At 44.3% G+C, this 24,661-nt stretch overlaps 1 protein-coding gene across 5 annotated transcripts; it reads right to left on the bottom strand.

Moving 5' to 3' along the window:
* Positions 1-920: 920 nt before the first annotated feature.
* On the bottom strand, positions 921-23,119 carry DDO (D-aspartate oxidase). Of its 5 annotated transcripts, none has more exons than XM_028847024.2 (5): positions 23,013-23,119; positions 20,777-20,952; positions 15,702-15,810; positions 12,089-12,258; positions 921-2,465 (listed from the first exon to the last, which is right to left on the bottom strand). In XM_028847024.2, the coding sequence occupies exons 4-5, from the start codon at positions 12,190-12,192 to the stop codon at positions 1,898-1,900; spliced, it is 672 nt and encodes a 223-aa protein (XP_028702857.2). In that variant the 5' UTR covers positions 12,193-12,258; positions 15,702-15,810; positions 20,777-20,952; positions 23,013-23,119; the 3' UTR covers positions 921-1,897. The 5 variants fall into 5 exon arrangements, with proteins under 5 accessions (XP_028702857.2, XP_014993071.3, XP_028702858.2 ...); XM_015137585.3 differs by having other exon boundaries at positions 12,089-12,265; XM_028847025.2 differs by lacking the exon at positions 20,777-20,952.
* Positions 23,120-24,661: the final 1,542 nt, after the last annotated feature.

The raw sequence follows: 24,661 nt of genomic DNA on the forward strand, positions 1-24,661 counted from the left end.
ATACTTAGAATTCAGAAGAGTTGCACTTGGGGTGTATAAACTCCAAAATCTCAAAAGAAGCACACACACTATATATATACCTGGTATCCATCTTTTATTTCTAGTCATTTCTAAATTTTTGAATGTACCAATGTATCTGAATCTGATACAACACCACCCCCTGGTGGAAGTCTATAGAAAAGAGCCCACATTTGATTTTCCTTGAGAATGTTAATACTGCAAGGAATGATTCTGATTGCATAAAACACTGGTGGGCTCTTCTCTCGCTGTCTACCAGCAGAATGTTCTCTGCAAACAAAATTATATGCAAGTTCTGAATGAACACAACAGCAAAGCTGTAGCTGTGCTGAGAGCTTCTTTCCCACACTTTCTTCATTGGCAACCCTATATCTCACTCAGGATGTCCAAAATAGAATTTACTGTATCATTTAACAGAAGTCATCTTCCCCAAAAATTAAAATTAAAGCCATTTCTCCTCAAGCCTTTTTTTTTTTTTTTTTTTTTTTTTTTGAGACGGAGTCTTCCTCTGTCACCCAGGCTGGAGTGTAATGGTGTGTCTCAGTTCACTGAAACCTCCATCTCCCGGGCTCAAGCGATTCTCCTACCTCAGCCTCCTGAGTAGCTGGGATTACAGGCACCCGCCATCATGCACAGCTAATTTTTGTATTTTTGTAGAGATGAGCTTTCACCATGCTGGCCAAGGTGGTCTTGAACTCCTGAACTCAGGTGATCCACCCACCTCGGCCTCCCAAAGTACTGGGATTGGAGGTGTGAGCCACCGTGCCCAGCCTCCTCAAGCCTCTTTACCTCAATACCAGCACGTCCTTTTCCATCCACCCAAGCTCTCTAGAGGATTCACATTACACATGCACACATTAAAGGCTCTGAGTAGGCCTGAGTCAAAAAACAGGTTCAATTCATTTAGCTCCACAATTCCAACTCATTTTATTGTGAGACACATTCCCCTCCTCCCCAAAACTTCTTAACAAACTGCAGAATACTCTGATTATATTTCATTCAGAATGATTGTTTCACCTTAATTAGCAAATTAGTTCTTTGGCTGCACATGCTGTTCATCTTCAAAAATGCTTAACCCAACCATACTGCAAACCAGCTCTCAATCATTTACAGTAATGGAATGTACAACCCCTAGGTGTTTGACCCCAGGCAGCTAGTGAATTGATATGACATCCACAGGCAGCTTCATCTCTGTCTCCTACCATCATTACCAGCTGAGGGGAGGAAAAGGTTGCCGCCAGTACTAGGAGCAAGCATGCTTTGTCTTCAATTAAACATAATAATCCTGCATTGTGTGAGCACCATGTAATTTTATTTAGAGGAATTATGTTGCTGACTTGGCTATAACCTACGAAGATCACGGGCAGCTCTACAATTGACAGTGATTTAAGCGTTTTCCATACATTATCTCTTCGTGTGGATTTATAAGCCAAATGATATCAAAATCTCTGTAGCTTCCAACATTCATATAAATCTGCATAGGTCCTTGGACATCAGTTCTAAAGAAATTTTACTCTATAAGAAGTATTTTCAACAAAAAATAGAGCTTTATGCCCTATGTCATTAATGGTAGACTTCCTAAGGAAGCCTACATGTTGCATCATTTCTTTTGTTGTTGTTGGGTTTTTTAGAGGTGGGGTCTGGTTATATTATCCAGATTGCACTTAAACTCCTGGGCTTAAGTGATCCTCATGCCTCAGCCTCTCAAGTAGCTGGGACTATAGGCATGCCACTGTGCTCAGCTTACATGTTATACCACTTCTAATGTTGAAAACAAAGAAATGTCTAATTAAACTTACATGCAGTGGAAAAGTCATTTGAACCTATTCTGTGCTTTGATCAACAGTCTCTCAGTCTATTTGCTGTCATTTTATGTCATCTACAGCTTTGACTTGGGAATGGGGGTCCTGAGGGCATGGACACACTCGCTCACCAGCCTGGCAGCCTCCAGAGCAGTGCCCCAGTGCACCGAGATGCCCCCACTCCCATGGCCATAGTGGTGGACTACAGGCAGCCTCCGGCCATCTCGGGCAAGGAGCTCTGTCTGCAGTCGCACACCTGGCCTGTAGGGCCTCAAGCCCACCTTCTCCCTGATGTTGCAGGCTCCGTGGAGGGAGGGCTCCAGAGCACAGCATCGGGAAAGAATTTCTCTGCTATTTTCTGCATCTGGGGACAGATTCCAGTCCCCTTTTTGCCTAGTTCCACCTAGGGTTACATGGGATGTACCAGGATAAATATACGTCAGCCCACTGCCATCTCGGATAAAATGCTCCACCCAGGGAGCCTGAACTTGGAGCACTTGGCCCCTTACAGGGAAAATCTTTGCGTCTCCTGCAAGCTGTCTGCTTCCAAGGCCTGAACAGTTGACCACGATGTCGAAGGACGGATAAAGTTCCCACAGGTCGTCTATTCGCCGAGTGAGCATCCAGCCTCCACTTCCTTTTATCCTATGGAAGAGAGGTCATGAAGTGAACCTTTGTCAGCATCCTGATCAACTACTTCTAGGAAGTAAAGAAAAGGAACCCAGGAACAAAAATTAGGCAATCATCTGATGAACAAACACCCCAGGAGCTTCCAGGGCCCAATCAGGCCAAATTCGAGCCATCAACTGCTTCACATCCTAGGAACTGGGGATTTCTAAAGTTGAATCTAAATGGAAACCACTTGAAAGTTCAAAACAAAGGTAATTACATGCTTTGCCCTTTTAAAATTTTGTAGAATTCCTATATTGTTATAGATGCTGAATAAATGCCAAGTTGATTTGGTATTTTAAATGTCCAAGCATTTCTTATTTCTACTACTTATTTAACACCTAAATTTGATACATTTTATCTCATATTGTTAACTCTTGCATGCTCCTTTGTATTAGTCTGGTCTCCCTAACTAAAAGATACAGGGGTCATATCCCCACCAGCTTTATGTCTACAAGTGTGTTAGCACGAGAAGAACACAAAATATTTGTAGCTAATGAGCTAAATGGCAGCTGTGATTGGTAATTGTTATGTTTTTTGGACCAACTATATCAATCATGAAAAGAAATGGCTTATCCAGTACCTGTAGTCTTTATTTAAATTGAGGTAAAATACACCTAACAGCAAGAAAGAAAGAAAGAAAGAAAGAAAGAAAGAAAGAAAGAAAGAAAGAAAGAAAGAAAGAAAGGAAGGAAGAAAGAAAAGAAAGAGAAAGAAGGAAGGAAAGAAAGAAAGAAAGAAAGAAAGAAAGAAAGAAAGAAAGAAAGAAAGAAAGAAAGAAAGAAAGAAAGAAAGAAAGAAAGGAAGGAAGAAAAAAAATGCCTCACGTTGATGAGTGCGGAAGAGATCAACATTGCTACTCAGTGGCATCTTAGACCCTGACCCCAATAGCTCAGCTTCATATTCCATCAAGTACCAGCCACAGGCTGTCGTCTCAGCATCTTTGCAGTTCTCTGCATTTGACTGAAGGCCAAGCTGCTGGGCAGAGCTCCATCTGCTCAGTCTCTTCACACTCCCTCCCTCTGCAGAGACCTCTGAAGTATCTCCACTGAGCAGTTTCAAGAACAGTTTGAACCCTCTGGATTAGACTCATTGATTATTCAACAAATATTTGTTGAGGGCTTGTACTCTGTCCAGCACCCTCAGGAGGCAAGAAGAACTCAGAGGTTCCGCTTGCTCTGAGATCACATGAACCTACAACGCACTTCCTATTAAATGCAAGCTGCATTGCCAGCATCAGTGCTTCAAACGACAGAACCTAAATTCGGTTGCTTTTTATTCTAAAAATCCAAGGAAGGGAGTATGTTGTTTACCTGAGACGAGCAAACCAAAGAAAAGAATCGGGCAAGCATCTACACTTTGGGGCCACAGAGAACCAATAAAGCCAATGAATTACTTTTTGGTGTAACTAAAAGTAGTTAAAAGAGAGAGAATGAAGCTGGAGCTACTGTTGTGTTTGTTTGTTTGTTTTATAAGTAAAACTGTTCATAGATAAAAAGTATTTAATGTAGCAAATTTATGGGGACAGGGTTTTTTTTGGCTCTCTCGGTAAGAACAACCAATTTAGAAACTTAAATTATGTTCTTAAACATACAGTAATAGATAAATGTTTTTAAAGGTAAAATAACTCTGTAAAGGTTGTTTTTCACCTTAACATTGGCATAGAAAGAAGAGTAAATTGGAGTTTTGTAGTAATACTGAGCAACACGTTTCAGTGTGTTTATAATCTTTCAAAAGGTGAACACAAAGAAAACACCTTTAAAAAGTGCTTAGGAGGCCTCTACCCTTTACGATTCATATGACCTTGGCCAAGTTATTCCACTTCTCTAAGCTTTAATCCCGTATTCATAATATGGGGGTAATAATACTGACTCCCTAGGCTCGTTGTGAAAATGAAATGAGACAACATCTGGAAAAAGCATAACACTGTGCCTAACACACTATAGCTGCTCAATAAAGACCTTTTATTTTTAAAAAGTGTTTAGGGGTTTTTCATGCTACTGTAAAATGCAAGACCCAGTGCATCATCTATGAGTATTCTTATCCTCCATACCTGTATGTCACTTATGTTTCATTAAGGATGGTATTTCAATTTTGAAAAGTTTTAACTGATCATTATTTGAACATTATTTTGATTTTGTGGGGTTTTTTGATTCTTACATTGTAGATTCCATGTGTTAATATTTGAACATTATATTCTGTGCTCCAGATATCCTAATTAATTAAAACTCAGAATTATTTTCGTAATTCGGGGGAATAAGAGAATCTGTCAGCCTTGGGATTTCAGCAAATTTTTAAAACTCACTGAAATTGTTTCCTAGGGATAAGAGTGCCTAGCTTACACGGTTTTTACGATGATTATGCAAGAATTCAATAAGTGCAAATGTCTTTTCTTTTCCATTTCAAGGGTTCCCTGCTGGTCAAGCTACTGATAAAAGTCCAACCTGTGCTTAGTGACTTCTTAAGCTATCCTAGTGGCTAGCCCTTGTCAGGTTTCCTGTGCTGCATTGCTCCCAGGCCTTGGATCCCAGAGGAAAACTCATTAAATGTGCCTGGAGACTGGTCACCTTCATGCTGTTGTAATGCAACCACATAGCGATGCCCAGTCATTATTATATACCCCATGGGCAATGCATAAGATGGCACCAATGCATAGGAGGAAACTGTACCCAGAAGTCAGATGTTAAATTAGGTGACCAAGTGCCTACCAGGCTGCTTTTATGACCATATGAGGTAGTTATTCTGCAAGTTTGGGGTGACATGGTTGGAGGTACAAGAAGCATGGTGACTTTCCTCTTGGGGCTTCTTGCAACTGAGCAAGACCTCATCCCGGAGAGAGAGAACACCACTGGCCCAACCTCCCATGAGGAAATGGGGTTGGGGGCACTCAAGAAGCAGGACTCATGAAATAGCCCCAGCCTAACATCCTCTGGTCATCACCCTAAAACATAAGAGCGTCCATTTCCCCAAGCTTAAGTTAGCCCTCTGCTAGACTGCATCAGCCTGATCCACAAACATGGAGGATGGTCATCCTCAGTGCCTTTCCTTCACCTCACTGGGAGTTTCAGCAAGGAGGTTAATTGAGTTGGCTGTGCCCCTGAGGAAAACAAGGGTCCACTAAGCAAATCTTAAATGCACATGTACACACACACACACACACACATACACACACACACACACTCGACCTCCCAGGAGCAAAGAGTCCCCTCATCCCCTCTGTGCTCTTGGTATCAGAGGCAATTCCCATACTCCACTGAAGCTGAAGCCATGGCAAGAAAGGAATCTCAGCTAGCACTAAACAGGGAGGCAGGGGCTGTGATGTGGAGAGCCCGTCAACGACAAGGGGGGACAGGGGAAAGGACAAGCTCCTGGTGAGCTCCAGGGCAGACACGGCTGTCTAATGGGGCTAATGATGGTGCCAAGGAAGCCAGATTCTTTCGTAGGCATTGCTGTGAGTCAGGCCGAGCAGGAGAACACAAGATACAGGAGAAGAAAAAGATGGGCGCTAGAGGACTCTCCCAGAGAAAGTTACAGAGAGGCCTAATCAGAGGCCGGGCAGGGAAAGTACCAGGCAACTAGCTCAGTGTGGTCAGTGCTGAGGTCAGCGCTGAGGTCAGCATGGGGCCTCCTTGGGGACACAGGATAAGGCATGGCCTCTTGGAAAGAGATAAGTGTGTCCATGTTACCACGGCCCAGCACAGAAATGGGCCACCCAGTTTTCTGAATGTCATCAAAGGCAGGACAATCCTGGTCCCTCCGGGAGGATTGATTTAGATGGGCTGCCTGGAGGAAGACTTAATGCCTCGCTGACTCATTTCCTGGAAGAAGCCAGTAATAAAGCAGCAGAATTTAACTCCACTGGCAGAATATTATATAAAATATGACCTGCATAGGTGACTCGGACTCTGTGGGGTTTTTGTTTGTGTTTGTTCTGTATATTATCGGGCATTATTGTTTTTTTATTATTATTATTATTTTTTTGGAGAAGGAGATGATCTCTTTTATCTTTTGAAAAACAATAACGATCTAATTTGTAGTACAAAAACATTTTTTGTGGAAGTTTGTATTATTTCAGAAGAATCGTGCTTAGGCTGAAGCCATTGCTGTGTGGCTTGCTGAGAAAATGCTTATTTTTGAGTGAGAACACTGAAGGCTGAACACTCACATTGTGTGGAAGAGGCGTAGGTGGCAACAAAATAGACCCTGAGTGTGAGGAACAAGCAGAGATTGTGTGGCGTCCCATCTGGGTCGCCTGGCAGGAGGTCAGTGGGCGGCAGCCCAGAGTGAGGCCCAGGTGTCGCTCCCTCACCGGGACGTGGCCCTGCCGCCCACCCCGCCTGAAGTGCTCGCCCTGAAAGGCCCGTCTTGGGCTGAGAGGAGTCCGACGCTGCAAAGCCTCCTGCGGGAGGAAAGGGGACACGTGGCCTTGTTCTTCCACCAGCCTGGTCGGACTCAGGCTCCGGGCTGCAGGGAGCTAATCTGCATGGCCAGGGGCCATCGGGAGCTGCCTGTGGAGGCCCCACACCGGGGTCAGGAGGGAGCCAGGTCTCAGGGGTACCAGGGACTGAGAAGCAGAGGCGCCGAAGTCTTCCTCCGCAGCACAGCCCGTGCCTTCTGTCTGAGGCACTCACGTCTCCGCCGCCTTCCTGGCGGGCCCGCATATCAAACAAACGGACTGAAGAAGGTCTCCCCAGGACTCTGGGGCACAAGGGCAGCCCTCGGTCCTCTCCTCCCCGCTGCCGATAACCGACTCACAGCCCGGAGGCGGCGTATTCCCAGGCACCGCCGCCCTCGCCGGTCTCAGGCCGATGGCGTTGCGGTCCCCGCGGCCTGAAGCCCCCTGGCGGGGGTCATTTTAAGTGGCGGGAAATGCCGACCGCAAGCCCGCAGCTGAGGACCGGGTGGCAGGGTTGACCTAAGCCTTCCTCCCGCGGTCAGCAGTCAGGCCTGAAAACACAGGGATGATGGAACTCCGGGGCCTGTCTTCTAGAAGGCGATGCTTTGGAAGCAGGAAGAAGACATCATTCAGATAGTATTTGGTTCGGCGTGGAAATGACGCGGGCTGCCGGGAGCTCAAACACTCTCTCTCGGAGTAGTGGGAGCCGGGAGGGTGCGCAGGAGCGGGCCGGGGCGGGGACTGGCGCCCACTCACCGTCCCGCGTGGGGAGCCCCAGCCCCCCGCAGAGGAAGACACTGCCCACGACGCAGGGCGGCACCAGGCCAACTGGGAGACTTAGGAGGACTCCTCAGAGGAGGTGACTGTGTGCTGGGGGGGAGGCTGGCGTCCCTGCCTTTGATCCCTCCCACACTGACACCTCTTCAAGTACCCTGGGCCTTCACGCCCCCTCCCTGCCCCATCAGAACTCTCCTCATCTCCCCAGGGCCTTATCAACAATTTGCCCCTTAAGGCAAAATGAAAGCAATGAGCCCTCTCTCCCAGGAGGAGTTAAGCATTTGCATTTCACTTCTAGACTTTACAGCCAATGCTTCAGTGCAAGTTTGGGCGAAGAAAGTTTGTGAAGAAAGCTTCACGCCCCCTTCCCTGATTACTCATAAGCTCAAGGCTATCACTAGGACTCAAAACTTACTCTGGCTCATCTGAGCCGCACCTTCTTTCGGCTGGTCAACCAGAGGACCCCGCTCTGGCCCTTCTCCAGCCATACCCTTCTTCTTGAGTGTGTGGAGCTCAGGCATGCGCCCAGCCAGAGTCCTCTCCCTTCACTTCTAGCCCGTCTTCTGGGGACCCAGGATCCCCCTATTCCCTGTCCTTTTCCAGGGCCTGCACTGTCTTCCTCCCAGGGGCAGACTGTGCCACTGTGTGCACCCCGGAGCCCAAGGAGTGGCCAAGGACAACTGTCTTCAGGGAAGATATGGAAAGAGGGTGGGTGCTTCCTGGCATGCCCCTGGGCCCCCTTGCTGCCATGTGAAGATGCAGCACTCTTAGGAATCTAGAAATCCTAAATGTCAACTTGGCCTTCCTGGTGGTTGTGGTAGAGGTGGGTCTGATGCTGGGTGTGTTCTTTAGCTACACCTCAAATCAGGATTTACATTGCAACAGAGTGAAAATTTCAGAGGACAGAGGAAAAGAGAATGGAAAAAGAGAAAAGATGATTTCTTTCTTCACTGAATTCATAAATTTAAATTGTGGCATTGCATCCGGTTTGTGTTAAGGGAAAGATGGTGGAAAATATTCATGAAAAGAAAACGTTTTTCTTCTCAAAATTTGGGGTGTGTGGAATTTTGTTGTGCCCCAAAGTAAAAAAGTGCTTTAAAAAAAAAGCATATCAAGTGAACATATCAAAAAGACACAAGAGCACTTTGAAGGGGCTCCTACTCAGCTAATCTTGGACAATTTGAACATCAAAATAATTAGAGGGAGTAAATTATAATTCATTGAATAAAATAGGTATCCATCAGTTCATGCTGATATAAATAAATATAGGAAAAGGAAAACTTCTTTACAGTAGAAAGCAAACTATGTAGATGGAGTTATAAAATGATCACTTGGCAAACATCACAGTAATAAATAGTTCAGGCAAGAATCATCAATGGATACTAAAACTCGTAGGTGAAAGTACTACTTTCATGGGAACTCATTTCATGGGAATAGGATATTTACATAGTCTCAGGTATGTCACAACAAAATATTTAGTAATTACAAAGAGAAAAAGCAGTAACCTCACAGTAGAGATACCTGACATTCTGGGTGATGAAAGTTAGCAGCCCCAATAAGGGGATAAACTGATATCGTCTGCCTCCTGCTATGATGCAATAAGTATTCAACATTACTTCTATGCATTCCCTTCCCTGATTACCCATAAGCTCCCAAAATGCAGGACCTCAATCCCATCCTGAGGAAACATCACACAAACCCCAACTGAGGGACATTCTATTATACAAAACAACTGACCTGTACTATTCAAACTTGGAAATGTAATAAAAGACAAAGACAGACTAGAGACTAAAGAGACATGGCAACTGAAGACAATGTGTGACTGCAATGGGATCATGGACTGGAAAAAATTATGGGTTGTGTGTATTTATATTTATATGTGGACATTATTTGGACAATTGGCAGAATATGAATAAGGTCCATAGATTTTAGTGTTGTGTCAATATAATGATATTGATTTTATTATACTACTGTGTTTATGTAAGAGGATACCCTTGTTCTGAGAACAAGTATTTAAATATTTAAACCTGGGGCCAGGCGCGGTGGCTCATGCCTGTAATCCCAGCACTTTGGGAGGCCAAGACGGGTGGATCACCTAAGGTCAGGAGTTTGAGACCAGCCTGACCAACATGGTGAAACCCCATCTCTACTAAAAATACAAAAATTAGCCGGGTGTGGTGGCGGGCACCTGTAATCCCAGCTACTTGAGAGCTGAAACAGGAGAATCACTTGAACCCGGAAGGTGGAGGTTGCAGTGAGCCGAGATCACACCGTTGCACTCCAGCCTGAGCCACAAGAGGAAAACTGCAACTTACTTTCAAATGGTTCTGAAAGACAATATGTATAAGGAGTAAAAAGAAAGCAAAAATAATGAAGCGAAATGTTAGGAATCTGTATGAAGAGTTTATTAGAGTTTGTCTACCTCCCTTAGCTCTCTCTCAATTACCATCCCTGACACATACCCCTGGCTGTCCCCACCCAGGAAAGCCCTTAATCAGCCCTAGACCATGTCTCTGAGGGAGAACAACACTCTTAGGTTCTCACTCATCTGCCTCTTTCTGATCTGCTGGAGACCACAGGGCTCCAGCCAAGTTTTCTAGAAACCTTACTGATCCTTAAGACAAAAATCCAAGATGAGAAAGCCACACAATGGACTTGGGGGTAATAATGAAACTTCAACACCCAAACCACTAGTAATACCAAAAAAAGTTGAACTCCTTAATGACACCTCACCTTTTATACACAATATTTTGTATATGTTCTTCCATTTTGAGCTTTTTTTGGGTCATAATCTAAAAAATTATGCATTGCATTAAAGTTAACTCTACTATTTTTTGCCATGCCTAATAATTTCCACTTACCTAAATTTTATTTTATTTTATTGCCTTTTTCCACATGTTCTAACTTTTTTTGTTTTATTATATTTTATTCTGGATTTTATTAAGATAAGTTATATGATGCCTCAATTGCTTATCACTAGCATCAATGCTTCCAATTTTATATTTCTAGTCATTTTTATAAGGGGGAAAATTCAACAATACACACTATTGCCACACAGGAAAGATGGAGATGCTGCTAAAATTTGCTTGTTGGCTAGTGGGCAACTCCATCATGTGATAGCTCAAAATATACGTTTATCAGCTGATGTAGACAAGTCCAAACTTGGCATTTAAACAGTGGTTTATGGGCCAGTGAACAAGGCACAAAAGGGCATGGGTTTTATGAAACTAGGACTTATAGAAGCAAAATGTCCCATATAAATTGCTAAGAGGTAAAAGTGAGAAGAGCACTTGAAAAGCTACAAAACTAGATTGTGATGCCACTGACATGTGCCTAGCAGGTCTAGGCTTTCTTCTTTCTACTCCCATTCCAACCTGCATAAGTCTGTAGTTTATTTTACTATGCATGTTACTGCCATTGTTAATTAATATACAAACACATACACACGCAGTCATCCCCAATTGACCATGAAATTATTTTTACAATAAATCATATTTTATCCTTCTTTTTGACCAGCTTCTAGCATAATGCCAGCTATATGTAAGTGTTCAACAAAAAGTTGTGTAATTCTTGAATTATATGAATCAATTATCCTATAACCTACATCTGGTACCAGATCACTGTTGCCCCGGCCTACTTCAAGTCACTTTCCCAACATTACCCAATAATTTACATCGCTCCTATTTACCAAAATATACACCTATGGGAATTGAAAGGATCAATGTTTCACAACTCTCAACATGCCTGCAAGTCCAGACTAAACTAAAGACAGATTTATTGATGTATCTCAAATGGAGATACTCTTGATGTGTTTCCTAACTGGAAACCAGGTACTAGTTTCCTGAAAGTCCTGAAAAGTAAGCCAAAATGCAAGTTCAAGGTATCACGGACTGAGCTTAGTGAGGAAGCAGTGGCATAATTTGGATAGGTCCTTAATTTCAGAGTTCTTATTTAAGATAAAAGGAAATAATGAAACTTTTTTTCCTTACCACAAATGAGAAAAAATTCAAAAATAATTTATAATAAGCAAAAGATTCTCTCATCCAAAGAATTAGAGTAAATCATATCATTTTATAGCTAGAAATATATTCTCCAAAGTGTTCCAGTTTACAGATGAGGAAAACTAAGATACTGTTTCGGTAAGAGGGTTTTACCTGGGGCAAGAAGGATAGGGAATAAGTCAGGCATCAAAGTTCACACCAAAAAATAGAAGACAAATTACTAGAAGCATGGTGTGACTTAGTCTTTGTGACACAAACACTGTCTTCGGATTGTTTTACAAAGCACTAGCCATTTGTGAGTGGCAAGGCAATGTAAAAGAGCTCTGAGGGATGGCAGAGGCTTTTCAGTATGTATTTTATGAATAGCTACGAAGTGATTTATGGCTATGACAGATAAGGAAATAGCAGGGAGCATTTCAACTGACCTTTTCTCCAACCACGGGAGGTAGGCAGGGCATTCGCATTTCAGGGTTGTAAAAGCCTGACCAAACACATACTGGGGGAATTTCTTCAGCTCAGCCTCAGTCATCCTTCGAAATCCCAGAACCACGTCAGCCCAGAATGGCAGTTCTTCGGTAGGAGTGCTCTGAAATATCTGCCAACTCAAACATATTAAGTGAAATTTTTTTCCTGACATTTGTGAAATAACATATTTCTAGTAAACTTCACGTGACATTCTCTAGAGCTTTTATTTATTTTATTTTGTTTTGTTTTATTATATTTTATTTTTGAAACAGAGTCTCACTCCATCACCCAGGCAGGAGTGCAGTGGCACAATCATGGCTCACTGTAGTCTCAACTTCCGGGGCTCAGGCAATCCTCCCACCTCAGCCTCCCAGGTAGCTGGGACCACAGGTGCGTGCTACCACGCCCAACTAATTTTTTAAATTATTTGTAGAGTCAGAGTCTTACTATGTTGCCCAGGCTGGTCTCAAACTCCTGGGCTCAAGTGATCTGCCTGCCTTGGCCTCCCAAAGTGCTGGGATTACAGGCATCAGCCACTACACTTGGCCTAGAGCATTTAAAAATTTTAGTTTCTATAAATACAAAGAGAAAATGATCTATTTTACTATTCTCTTAGGTTCAGATAACTCAGTAGCTAAATAGCAGTTGTTGGTGACTGGGCAAATAAAACATCTTAAAAGTAACATGCTTTATAAGATGGAATTTAGTACTCCTTTTCTAAAAAGCTCCTGTCTAGATTTGGTTGTTAACAAGAAGGTTGTAATAGTACTACTAATAGCTGCTACGCAAATGTTTAGATTTGTAATATTGGGTTGTTTTCATCAGTAAATGAATAAATGTTATAATGCCAGGCATGGTGGCTCACACCTGTAATCCGAGCACTTTAGGAAGCCGAGGTGAAGTTCGAGACCAGCCTGGGCAACATGGTGAAACCTTATCTCTACAAAAACTACAAAAATTAGCTGGGTGTGGAGGCACAAGCCTATAGTCTCAGCTATTGGGGAGGCTGAGGTGGGAGGATCAACTGAGCCCAGAGAGGTCGAGGTTACAGTGAACTGAACTGGACCATTGCATTCCAGCCTAGACGAGTGAGACCCTGCCTAAAAATAAAAAAATAAAAAAATAAAATAAAAAAAAAGTTATAAATCATCATTGCTCAAAAATAGCAAGGAAAATAATTTGAGTGCTGTGCATAGTTGCTAATAATTTCCACATCAGAATGTGTATATCTCTAGGTAATTGACTCAGAGCAGTCCCCATGAAGGTACTAATGTCCTTTACTGCAGGGCTCTGTGCTGGCCCACTCTTGCCCTGGGCTAGACTGCCCTCTTCCGTATCTTCACCACAACCTACAGGCCAGACCCTTAGAAGGCTACATTTCCAGTCCTAAGCACTTAGAAGGTTATATCTCCAGTCCATTCTCTCTCTTGAGCTCCAAAAACAGATCCAGACCCATGTTACCTACTCCCCACTGGATCAGTCCACTTAGAAGTCTCATGCATTTACACATGCACGCACACACACACACGCACACACATCCACCCTTTTCCCAATCCTACCTAACTCAGAAAATGGTACCCATCCATGCAGGTGCTAATGCCAGAAACCCAAGAATCATCCTTGATTCTCTCTCCCTACTCACCTCTCACACACCATCAACTGACAAGTCCTATCAAATCTCCTCTTAGGCATTTCTCAAGTCCATCCACTCTCTGTTTCTATTATCCACACCCAATCTATCTCATCATCATCTCTTCCCACAAATCTATTCTCCACACTATAGAAAACATATTTTTGAAATGCAATTATGACCAGTCACTTCACTGTGTAAACTCCCTCAATGGCTTCCCATTTCTCTGGACTTCCTTCAGTCCCTCCCACACACCACAGTCACCCTAGACTCAGGGCTAGGTGTATGCTGTTTCCTCCATCTGGAATGCTGTCTCCTTCGTCTCCCACCCTGCCTCGCCCCCACTTCACCTCTGCAACATCGCCAGACTAACTTACGCTCTTCCTGACCGTCTTGGATGAAACACTTTGATCTGGATGGCTTCTCATCACTTCCCAGAGCAAGTTTCCTCTCCAGACATATGCTTCCGTAGCACCCTAACTTTTTCCTTTTGGTAACGCATGCCCCCAGTGAGTTTGGTAACTCATTTAATTTACTGCATTCTCTACAGACCATGAGCTACATAAGGGCAGGACTGTGTCTGGCTTCCTTAAAAATTAACTCAACACATATTTGTCAAGCATGTACTATATACCAAGCAGTATTACTAAATTGCTCACTGCTATATCCCTAATACCTAAGAAGGAACCTGATACTGAAGAATGCTGAATATGTTGTTTTGAAGGAATAAATAGATGAATAAGCCTAGATACTTATGCCAAAGATGCACAGGGCACTTGAATTTTGGACAGGGCTGTTTCCAAAAATTACTTAGAGCCAAAATTTGTGAATTAGACTGGTTTATGTCGGTTTTGGACAAAGACAGTATAACCATAAATCAAAGAGAATGTTTTTTCTACTTGGTTCACCAACTGGCTCTAGATTTACTTATACAGAAGAATCAATCCATAGATTGATAGAAAAGCAAAGCTACTACTTTGGGGAGGGGCTTTTGGGAAATTACTGACGTCAGCATCGTCTTGGTGTTTGTGACGGTCAGGAAAAACAAGAAGAGAAAAGGGTAGACATTCACCCAATGCAAGTGTATACACTAGACTAGCAGAAAACGTCAGTGGGCAGCCTGATATCAAAAGAGGAGGTAAGACACATTTTTTCAGAAGGCCGCAGAAAGACTGTTATCACACAGATTAACACATGTATGTTACATGTGTAATATGCACCAATGACATGTATGTTATGTCATATGATGAAACTGAGATGTAAATTGAAAGTGATAGAATATTAAGTGATCTCAGTTTAGGAAGATATTAAAAGATGTCATGTTTTAAGTGCTATTCTTACTAATAAAAATGTTAAATAGCAGTTATTCTCAAATTTTCATTTAATTATGCATGCCTACTGAAATTATACATTAAAAATGAAACAGAAGTGTGCTAACAGTTTCAGAAATATTTTTTTCCAAATGGCACTTCAAAAGGCAAGTTTAGTGACCTACAAAATTTCCTTCTTGGAAGATCTCATTCTCCAAGGACACCGAATAAATAAGAAGTCCCTATCCCTTAGGCCTCTGCAGCCATCCCAGCATCACACCTGTTTGCTTTCCATCGGCTGCACCATCCCCACATCACCCAAACCCAGCATTTACCTCCTACATGTTTTTTTTAACCAAATTTGCAAATCACTGCATGGTCTCTGGGGAAACCCAAAATCAATCCTATTTGTGATGAGAAACTGTGATTGTTGTTTATTGTTAAAAAGTCTAATACCACAACTTGCCTTTCTTCCGTTCTTTGGGGTAAAGTCTATAATGCTCTTTCTGAATCCTCCTGCATCAAAGTCAGCACTCTGCTCACAGCAGGTACTCAGTAAATATTTTATGTTGAACTCTAATGCCTGTTAAGATTATGCTACATTCTAAAATAACTTCAAATTTCTTCACTTACCCTGATACCAAATGAACACCAGCATCTCCAGCTTCTGCAGAATTGGCAATTGCAAAGAGGTGGTTAAAGGTCTCTCTGAACCACTGCTTCTGCGTGTGAATGGGTGTGTCTGTAATCATGGAGAAAAGCAAAGTGGAACAGAAAGGAAAATGATGATAATGACAGTGCTTCCAATAAGCTCCTTCCTAGAAACTTGGAAAAAAACTAAGGAGGCAAAAATAAAATAAGGAAGCAGGGAGGAATATTGATATAAAGTGCCACATTGTGGCAGAGGATGTGTCAGCAACAAGAGATTTGCATGCTGACACACGCTGTCCAAATCTGCTCGTATGATTAATCAATGGAGGGAAAACAGGCCAATAAGGTCAAAACCTGGTATGCGAGCCAGCTGGAAGGTGGTTTTTGGTACTAGGGGTATTACAGAGGTCCTTGGCAGGTCTGTAACCAACCTGAGCAGAGCTTAGTTCATGGCTGTGGGATCCAGCTGGCCACACAGTTGAGACAATAGGATGAAGGACGGAGGGCCTCTTTCTTGGGGGCTGAAAACATAGTGGATGACATGGGCAGGTCTGTGGGGACCAGGCCAACCAGGACAGAGGACAGACTGCACCTCGATGGGGAGTCCCAGGGGCTTGCCTCCTGGTACAAGAAAACAAGGCTTGCATGCTGGAGGCAAGCCCCCTGCAGGCCAGACTTCCCAACAGGGGCTGCCATTACCCTCCACACCATGGAATCAGGTGCCAGCCAGAGTAGCACTCCTGAGGCCAGCAGGGGCATGCAGGGACTGTACCATCCCCCGGGCACCTCTGCCAGAGCACATGGGGTTGGACCCAGACACAACTTTTGGAAGAGTGCCAGGCCTGTTGGGGAGGAAACAAGAGGCCTTGAGGTTTAAGCCTCAAAATAATAGTGTCCAGTGTAGGCACAGAGATAGCAGGAACGACCTAAAATCACAGACAAATCCAGCTGTGGCTGAAGTATGTGGCCGTCTGATTCTTGTGGAAGGATCATGAGAGAGTGGCTAGGGTTAGGTTAGGGACCAGGGAACAATAAGCCTCAGGGGCTGCTATGAGGGAAGCCACAGAGGAGACGAGGGAACTGAGGCAGAGAGGATGCTAAGTTAGTTTCACTTGGAGAGGTGTCCCTGAAATTCAAGGAACAGATAGAAAGACCTTTGGAGACATCCTGCTTCCCAGGCAAAGCCCCCAGGTCACTGAAGGCATGTCAGTAGCGGGATTTTCAGACAATTCGCTTGTTATAGAGCCAATAAATATTTCTTTAGTAGCAAACCTGTACTGCCATCTTTAAACATGTGCCCATGTGAAATTAACACTATATTCCAAAATTTCACATTGGGGATGCTGCTTTAGAAATAAGGGATAAATAAAAAATAAGCTGCAGAGGGAACTAAATTAGACCACAAAGAGATTTTCCCAACAATCTATGCCAGTGTGTGAGGTTGTACCAAAATGCAACTCCCTGTTCTCATCCCAAACCTTACAAACAAAATAGCCACTGAGATTCACATGCTGCAGAAGTCATCCCAAAGAACAGACAATTCCCATCCAACAGTGGGTCTAGGAAGCCTGGTGACCTAATTCATGCTCAAGTGCTGCTAAAACAGAACTATAGCTGGAATGGTGGGAACAACAGCAAATGCCGATATAGTGCTTACTATGTGCCAGGTACTGTTCTAAATGCTTTTCATATGTCAACTCATTTAATCCCCACAACAACCCTACAGATCAGGCATGGTCTCCATATGGTATTGACATTTATGAGCACAGGAGATAGTTATGACTGGGCTCGTCTGAATAGTGTGTAGGAAAGAAACCCAAAGAGAAGACCAAAGTCTTTATCTAGTAGCACCACAGAGAGAAAAACCCTGGTCCAGGAGACCCAGCCACCTGGCCAAAGAGAGAACTCGAGCCTCGATGGCCCTGTGAACCCTCAGATGAGCGACCCTCTTTGAGGGATGATTCCATGACTAACTGGCAGCCTTCTGAACACTCACTTAGGCCTGATGCAGGCAAAGGAGAGCCTGGAAAATGGTCCCAAGAACTCTCATCAAAAGAAAAGCACTTAGTGTAAGCTGGTGTATTCGTCTGTTCTCACGCTGCTAATAAAGACATACCCGAGACAGGGTAATTTATAAAAGAAAGAGATTTAATTGACTCACAGTTCAGCATGGCTGGGGAGACCTCAGGAAACTTACGATCATGGTGGAAAGGGAAGCAAACAAGTCCTTCTTCACATGGCAGCAGGAAGAGAAGCATGAGAGCTGAGCTGCACAAAAGGGGAAAAGCCCCTTATAAAACCATCAGATCTCCTGAGAAATCACTCACTATCATGAGAACAGCAGCATGGGGGTAACTGCCTCCATGATTCAGTTACCTCCTACCAGGTCCCTCCCACTACATATAGGGATTATGGGAACTACAATTCAAGATGAGATTTGGGTGGGGACATAGCCAAGCTATATCAGCTGGCATCTGGTGGACACACCAGGTGCCCGTGTTTGTTTCCTGGGAGGCAGTTCCCAGGAGCTGACCAGCCAAGTTCCTGCACCTGCAATGCCAAGGTCCCTGCCATTACCACCCTAATAAAAGATGTGTCTATTCTTTCTTAGGGGTCTTTGGACTGGAAAATACCAAGCACCAGCAAAGGCAGGGATGCCATGCTGAAAACAGGAGGGTTAAGGAAATACATGCAAACTGGATGCTAGGACCCCAGCCTCTTCCCCTGTCACCTTCTAGAATGCCAGCTGGCATCTGGGCCTTCACCTTCCCCAGGCAGGACATGGAAGCCTCTTCCCTGGGAAACATGACCTGCCCAAGAAGAAAAACTTAAACTGTGATGTCTCACAGATGTCCCCAAATAAATGGCCCTGCCCTCTTCCTCCAGTGAGCTCATTGGCAACAAGCCCTACGCAAACACTGAGAAATTCCCATCTGCTCTTCAGAGTCCCACTCAGAAACATCAGCAGGCTGGTAAAGAATACCACATGGCCAAGAAAAACCTCTATCATGAAAAATGAGAAAATAAAAAAACAAAAACAAAAAACACCCCACAGTTTGGAGATGACAGATACACAGATACTATTCAGGGAGAAAGTTTTTAAAAACTGTTATTAGTATCTTCATAAAGATAAGAGAGGACATTGCAACCCTCTAACACAAATAAGATGTTATAACAAAGGCAAATTCAGAGAACAAAAAAGAGCTTTGGAATATTAGAAATGTTAGAGTAGAAATAAAAATTCAATAGCAAGGTAAAAGATAAAATTGAGTAAGTCTCCCAGAAAGTAAAACAGAGAGAGATAAATAGGAGGGGGAGAAAGCTAAAAGAATTGGAGGACCAGTCTGGGAGGTCCAGCATATTAACATTTCCAGAAAGAGGGAAAAGGACTTCAGAAGGGAGGAAGTTAACAATTGAGTAACTCAAAGATTGCTTCTTAAATTGAAGAACAAGAGTTTCCAGATTAAAAGGACAGGGCAATTTTTATATTCCAGATTGCTGGGGTTTGTAATCAATGTTGTAACCTATTCGATGGCTTAAACTATGGGCATATATAACTTTGATTAAAAAAAATAAAATTAAAGAGGAAAAAGAGAGTGGAAATGAGGAAATGGGGACAGTGAGTATGTATCTTATTACTGCAACGTGATTTTGGTTTCTATTTAATGCTATTTTCTTCCTCCTCCATTTCAAGTGGAAAATATGGAAAGGAAAGGATGCATGGACATGTTCAAAAATCAATGCATTGGTGGGGCATGGTGGCTCATGACTGTAATCCCAGCAATCTGGGAGGTCAGGAGTCCGAGACCAGCCTGGTCAACATGGCAAAACCTTGTCTCTACTAAAAATACAAAAATTAGCTGGGCGTGGTGCCACATGCCTGTAGTCCCAGCTACTCAGGAGGCTGAGGCACGAGAATCTCTTGAACCCCAGAGGTGGGGTTGCAGGGAGTCAGTAAGCCAGGATCGTGCCACTGCACTCCAGCCTGGGTGACAGAGCAAGACTCTGTCTAAAAGTAATAATAATAATAAAAAACAAATCCATGCATCTCAGGCCTTAATACATATTGACTAATTATGATTGACTGATTACAAACGTACTGATAATTGTTCTTATACAGGCTTAGAAGTTAGGATAATTTTAGCTCCATTACAAGTAATTTCTGACTTGACAGTCATTACTGTTATCAGTGGAAAGAGAGAGCCGCCAATCATGTAGTCGTCAGTGCTGTTCATCGCATGCTTCTGCTATCCATCTTTTGGGAACTACAGAATCACACTTGCTGGCCTCCTGCTGAGTGTGGAGACATGTGGCCTACTCTGCCAATGAGCCATCATCAGAAACGTTGAAAGTTGCTTCCTGTAAAGTGTTTAATCACAGAGGTGAGAACCTCAGAGGTCCCCGCCCCTCCGTCCCTGGGCACAAGCTCTGATGACAATCAGGATGACATCTGCTCCATCGGCTTAGGTCCCTGATGACAAGCTGGCCCCTTGCTGATGCTCAATCCACATGTAGTGTGAGCAAGAACAAACTTTTGTCTTTTAAGCTGTTAAGATTTGGAGGTTGTTTCTGTCCTGTGGCATAACTGAGGCTGTCCTAAGAGATGAACCAATAGGATGTTAAAACCGCACATTACGGCCAAGCATGGCGGCTGGAATCCTAGCACTTTGGGAGGCCAAGGGGGATGGATCACTTGAGGCCAGGAGTTGGAGACCAGCCTGGGCAACATGGCAAGAACTTGTCTCTACAAAAATACAAAAACTAGCCAGGTATGATGGTGTGCACCTGTAGTCCCAGGTATACGAGAAGCTGAGGTGGGAGGATCATTTGAGCCTAGGAGGTCGAGGCTGCAGTGAGCCAAGATTGCACCACTCCACTTTAGCCTGGGTGACAGAGAGAGACCCTGTCTAAAAAGAAAAAAAAAAAAAAGAAAAAAGAAAAAAAACCCCTGCATATTACACTTACATCTATAGCCAGCTGTCTTTGTCAACAGAATTCCACTAACATCATTCTATCTGACATCTACTGTATCTGATAGAGGAGCTGAAATCTCTCACCTGGATAAGTGTGAGGAATAAGCATTCCGGCTGCCACATCGCTGGTGGTATCTGGAGTAAACTTGTCTGAAATGATGGTAACGGAGCACTGGGGCACCAGTTTGGAGATACACACAGCTGTGGAGAGCCCCACCACACCTGCCCCGACAACTGCAATCCGTGCTGTGTCCATGGGCCTGTGACAAGGGAAATGGGGACTATACACCTTGTTTTGAGGATTTTCCCAACCAGACAAAGTTTGGCCTTGACAGTTTTTTCCTTAGGTCTTCAGCCACTTGGAATAAGACTTAGCCTATCGGTGTTTCTTATGGGATAAAGAGAGTATCCCTATAAGCTTGCTTTCCATTAAATATTGGGGTATGGGCAACAACGTGTCCATGGGCTTTTAGAGAGTAGCACAAAACTGGCTTGGACTTGCCTTTAGAACACCCAGCCAGTAAGTAGGTCTGCATTTGGAGGGAGTTTTCTAAACATTCTTCCCCCTTTCCTTTTTTTTTTTTTTTTTTTTTCTGAAATGGTGTCTTGCTCTGTCACCCAGCCTGGAGTACAGTGACGAGACCTCGGCTCACTGCAACCTCCGCCTCCCAGGTTCAAGCAATTATCCTGCCTCAGCCTCCTGAGTAGCTGGGATTACAGGTGCCCACTACAACACCAGATTAATTTTTGTATTTTTAGTAGAGACAGGGTTTCAGCATGTTGGCCAGGCTGGTCTCGAACTCCTGACCTTGTGATCTGCCTGCCCCAGCTTACCAAAGTGCTGGGATCACAGGCATGAGCCACCGTGCCTGGCCTCATCCCCCTTTCCTTAACCATTTTCCCTATAGGCACAACCTAGGGAAGGCTGATGGAAAACCACAGAGCTGTAGTCTCTGCTTCCAGAACTACCTGAGGAGCAGTGGTGAGGGGCATGATCCATGAGCAACTCAAAATTCAACTCTGTCTACAAACTTGTTTCTAATAATAAGGACATTACAGAAAGTTCCAGCAGCTGAACTCAGTCTCCTCTGCCATCTGCCACTGTCACCAGTTCCCTCTCTGTCCTGGACTGGTTCTGTAACTTGAGGAGCAGCCCGTGGTATCCTAGCCTCCACTCCCTCATCTGTAACACAGAACAAATGGATTACTTGCTCCTTTGGGTGGTAAATAGGAGAGACCTAGTGAGGTGGTCTCATAAAGGGGGCTCCTTGGGAGAGTCCGAATGGAAATACAGGGGACAGACATCCCGGAGCCCTGGCCGGGTGTTCTGGGGCTGGCACCCAGTGTCCTACCCCTCACCCATGGAACCTTGCTCCACTGTCAGCATCCCCGCACTTTGCTTCCCTGTTCTTGGCTTTCCCCATCTGCCTTTGCTTTCCCCATCTGCCTTTGCTTCCCTGTTCTTGGCTTTCCCCATCTGTTCCTGCTCTGACTCTCTCTGTATGGCTCAGGTTTAAACTCCAGAGAGAGAGAAAATGCAATTGTCCCAGTTGGTCATTGCCACCCCTGTTGGAGAAAATTCTAGCACCAGGCCAGCTTGCTGGGCTCAACCAGCCTCTGAATCTGACTTTGGCATAGTTGCCCTTCTCTGTCCAAAGCACAGTAATCAGGGCACTGGAGGCCACATGGTACAAACCATGGCCACCCACACACAGAGGTTCACCTTTCCTCTGGAAGGGAGGGCAGCTTCCTCAGCACGGGCTCTTTGCAGGAGAAACGTGGGCTTGGTTGTTAGTGGCCTCTGCTTTCTCTTCCAGTTCTGAAGATTCTCACACTATGAGACTTTAAAACCCTCCAATGAAATTTAGTGTGTTATTCCTAATCCTTGAGCAGTCTATGCATTTCTGTGTTAATTTGATTCATTAATTTGATTGCTGTACAGTGGGCTGGTCAGCTGAGAGAGAGCGGGCCTGCCAGGGCTGAGGGAAGAGAAGGGAAGGGGCCCAGGCTGGAGCAGCCTGGTGGGGTCCGGCTTGAGGAGCGCAGCCCTGCAGCCACCGATGCCCTTACTGGCTTCGCTGTTTCACATCGGCCTCCCGTGTCCAGGAACTCTCTCAAAACAGCTCTAATCAACTAAGTTGAAAGAGCAAGCAATCTGTGGCTAAGAATAACCAGCTGCCAGGGAGGAGGAGTGAGCCAGCAACGTGGTATGTCCTGGCACAGTGGCCTGTCCATCACTGTCCCCTGACCCTATTCACACCCCCAAACTCCCAGAGCACGGGCGGAACGACCCCTCAGCTGAAAGCAAGAATTCAATTACCTGTCTCTGAAAAAGCAGTCTTGGAAGCCACCAAAGTCTCTGGCACCAAAACTTGTTTTGCAGTGCCTGGCTGGTCTGGTGCCCTGAGACAGAGGGAAAGCGAAACTGCTTCCCATTGGTGACTTGATTCAGGACATTCCCCTGGTCTTCCTTTCCATTGGCCTGCACAACTGTCTCTGTCATCCATTGCCCTGGAGAAAGGAGCAAGTGACCTCAACCTGTCATCTCCATGGTGCTGTCTCTGCCAAGCCCTTCCCTTTCTGGCCCGCGAGCCCTCCATCTGGCTGCCAGCCTGGGCTTTCTCCAGCTGATTTGTAGGTATGGTGAATAATAGGTGAGCCTGTCCAACTTCCAACCTCGTTTGGCTGCCCACAGTTAGCCGGGTGACTGGCTCTGCTGGGTCAGCTGGTGAGGAAGCAATAAGGAGGGGGTGAGGGCTGAGTAATGTTGTTGATTGATTGGAGCTAGAAGCACTATTCAGGAGATAATCTAGGATAGAACCACATGATTCTTTAGCCCAGGAGTCCCCAGCCTTTTAGGCACCAGGGATTAGTTTCGTGGAAGACAATTTTTCCACAAACTGGGGATGGGGATATGGTTTCAGGATGATCCAAGTGCATTATATTTATTGTGCACTTTATTTTTATTATTATTACATTGTAATAAATAATGAAATAATTATAAAACCCAACATAATGTAGAATTAGTGGGAGCCCTGAGCTTGTTTTCCTGCAACTAGATGGTTTTCTCCAGAAGTAATGGGAGACAGTGACAGATCATCAGGCATTAGATTCTCATAAGGAGCATGCAAACTAGATCCCTTGTGTGTGCAGTTTACAGTAGGATTTGTGCTCCTATTGAATCTAGTGCCTCAGCTGATCTGACAAGAGGCAGAGCTCAGGCAGTAATGCAAATGATAAGGAGTGGCTGTAAATGAAAATGAAGCTTAACTTGCTGCCCCACGGCTCACCTCCTGCTGTGAGGCCAGTTCCTAACAGGACACGAACCGGTAGTGGTCTGTGGCCTGGGGATTTGGGATCGCTGCTTTAGCCCACATATTCAAAGAAGGGATTCAATATTTGATGAGTGTCTACTGCGCTCTAGGCATGAGCTTTAGCTCTAGGCATCGGTTAACAAGTTTGTTTACAGGGAGGCAGTGTCATGTGTCAAAATAGTGACAATAAGATTTTCAATAACATATATTTAGCATTAACCACGTGCTAGACACACGTATGACATCAAGTATCACAACCACCCTATGAAGTAGGTACTATTATCACTATCCCCATTCTATAGATGAGTACATTGAGACTAAGACAGTAGGAAAGGGGCCCAGGGTCTCTTAAATGGTAAAATCAGTCTGGGTATCTGACGTCAAGGTTCAAGCTCTTTTTTTTTTTTTTTTTTTGAGACAGAGTCTCGCTCCATCTCCCAGGCTGGAGTGCAGTGGCGCAATCTCCGCTTACTGCAAACTCTGCCTCCTGGATTCACACCATTCTCCTGTCTCAGCCTCCTGAGTAGCTGGGACTACAGGTGCCCGCCACCACACCCAGCTAATTTTTTGTATTCTAAGTAGAGATGGGATTTCACCACGTTAGCCAGGATGGTCTCGATCTCCTGACCTGGTGATCTGCCCACCTCGGCCTCCC

The sequence above is a fragment of the Macaca mulatta genome, chromosome 4, assembly GCF_049350105.2.
Source record: "Macaca mulatta isolate MMU2019108-1 chromosome 4, T2T-MMU8v2.0, whole genome shotgun sequence".
In the NCBI taxonomy this organism is placed as follows: Eukaryota; Metazoa; Chordata; class Mammalia; order Primates; family Cercopithecidae; genus Macaca; species Macaca mulatta.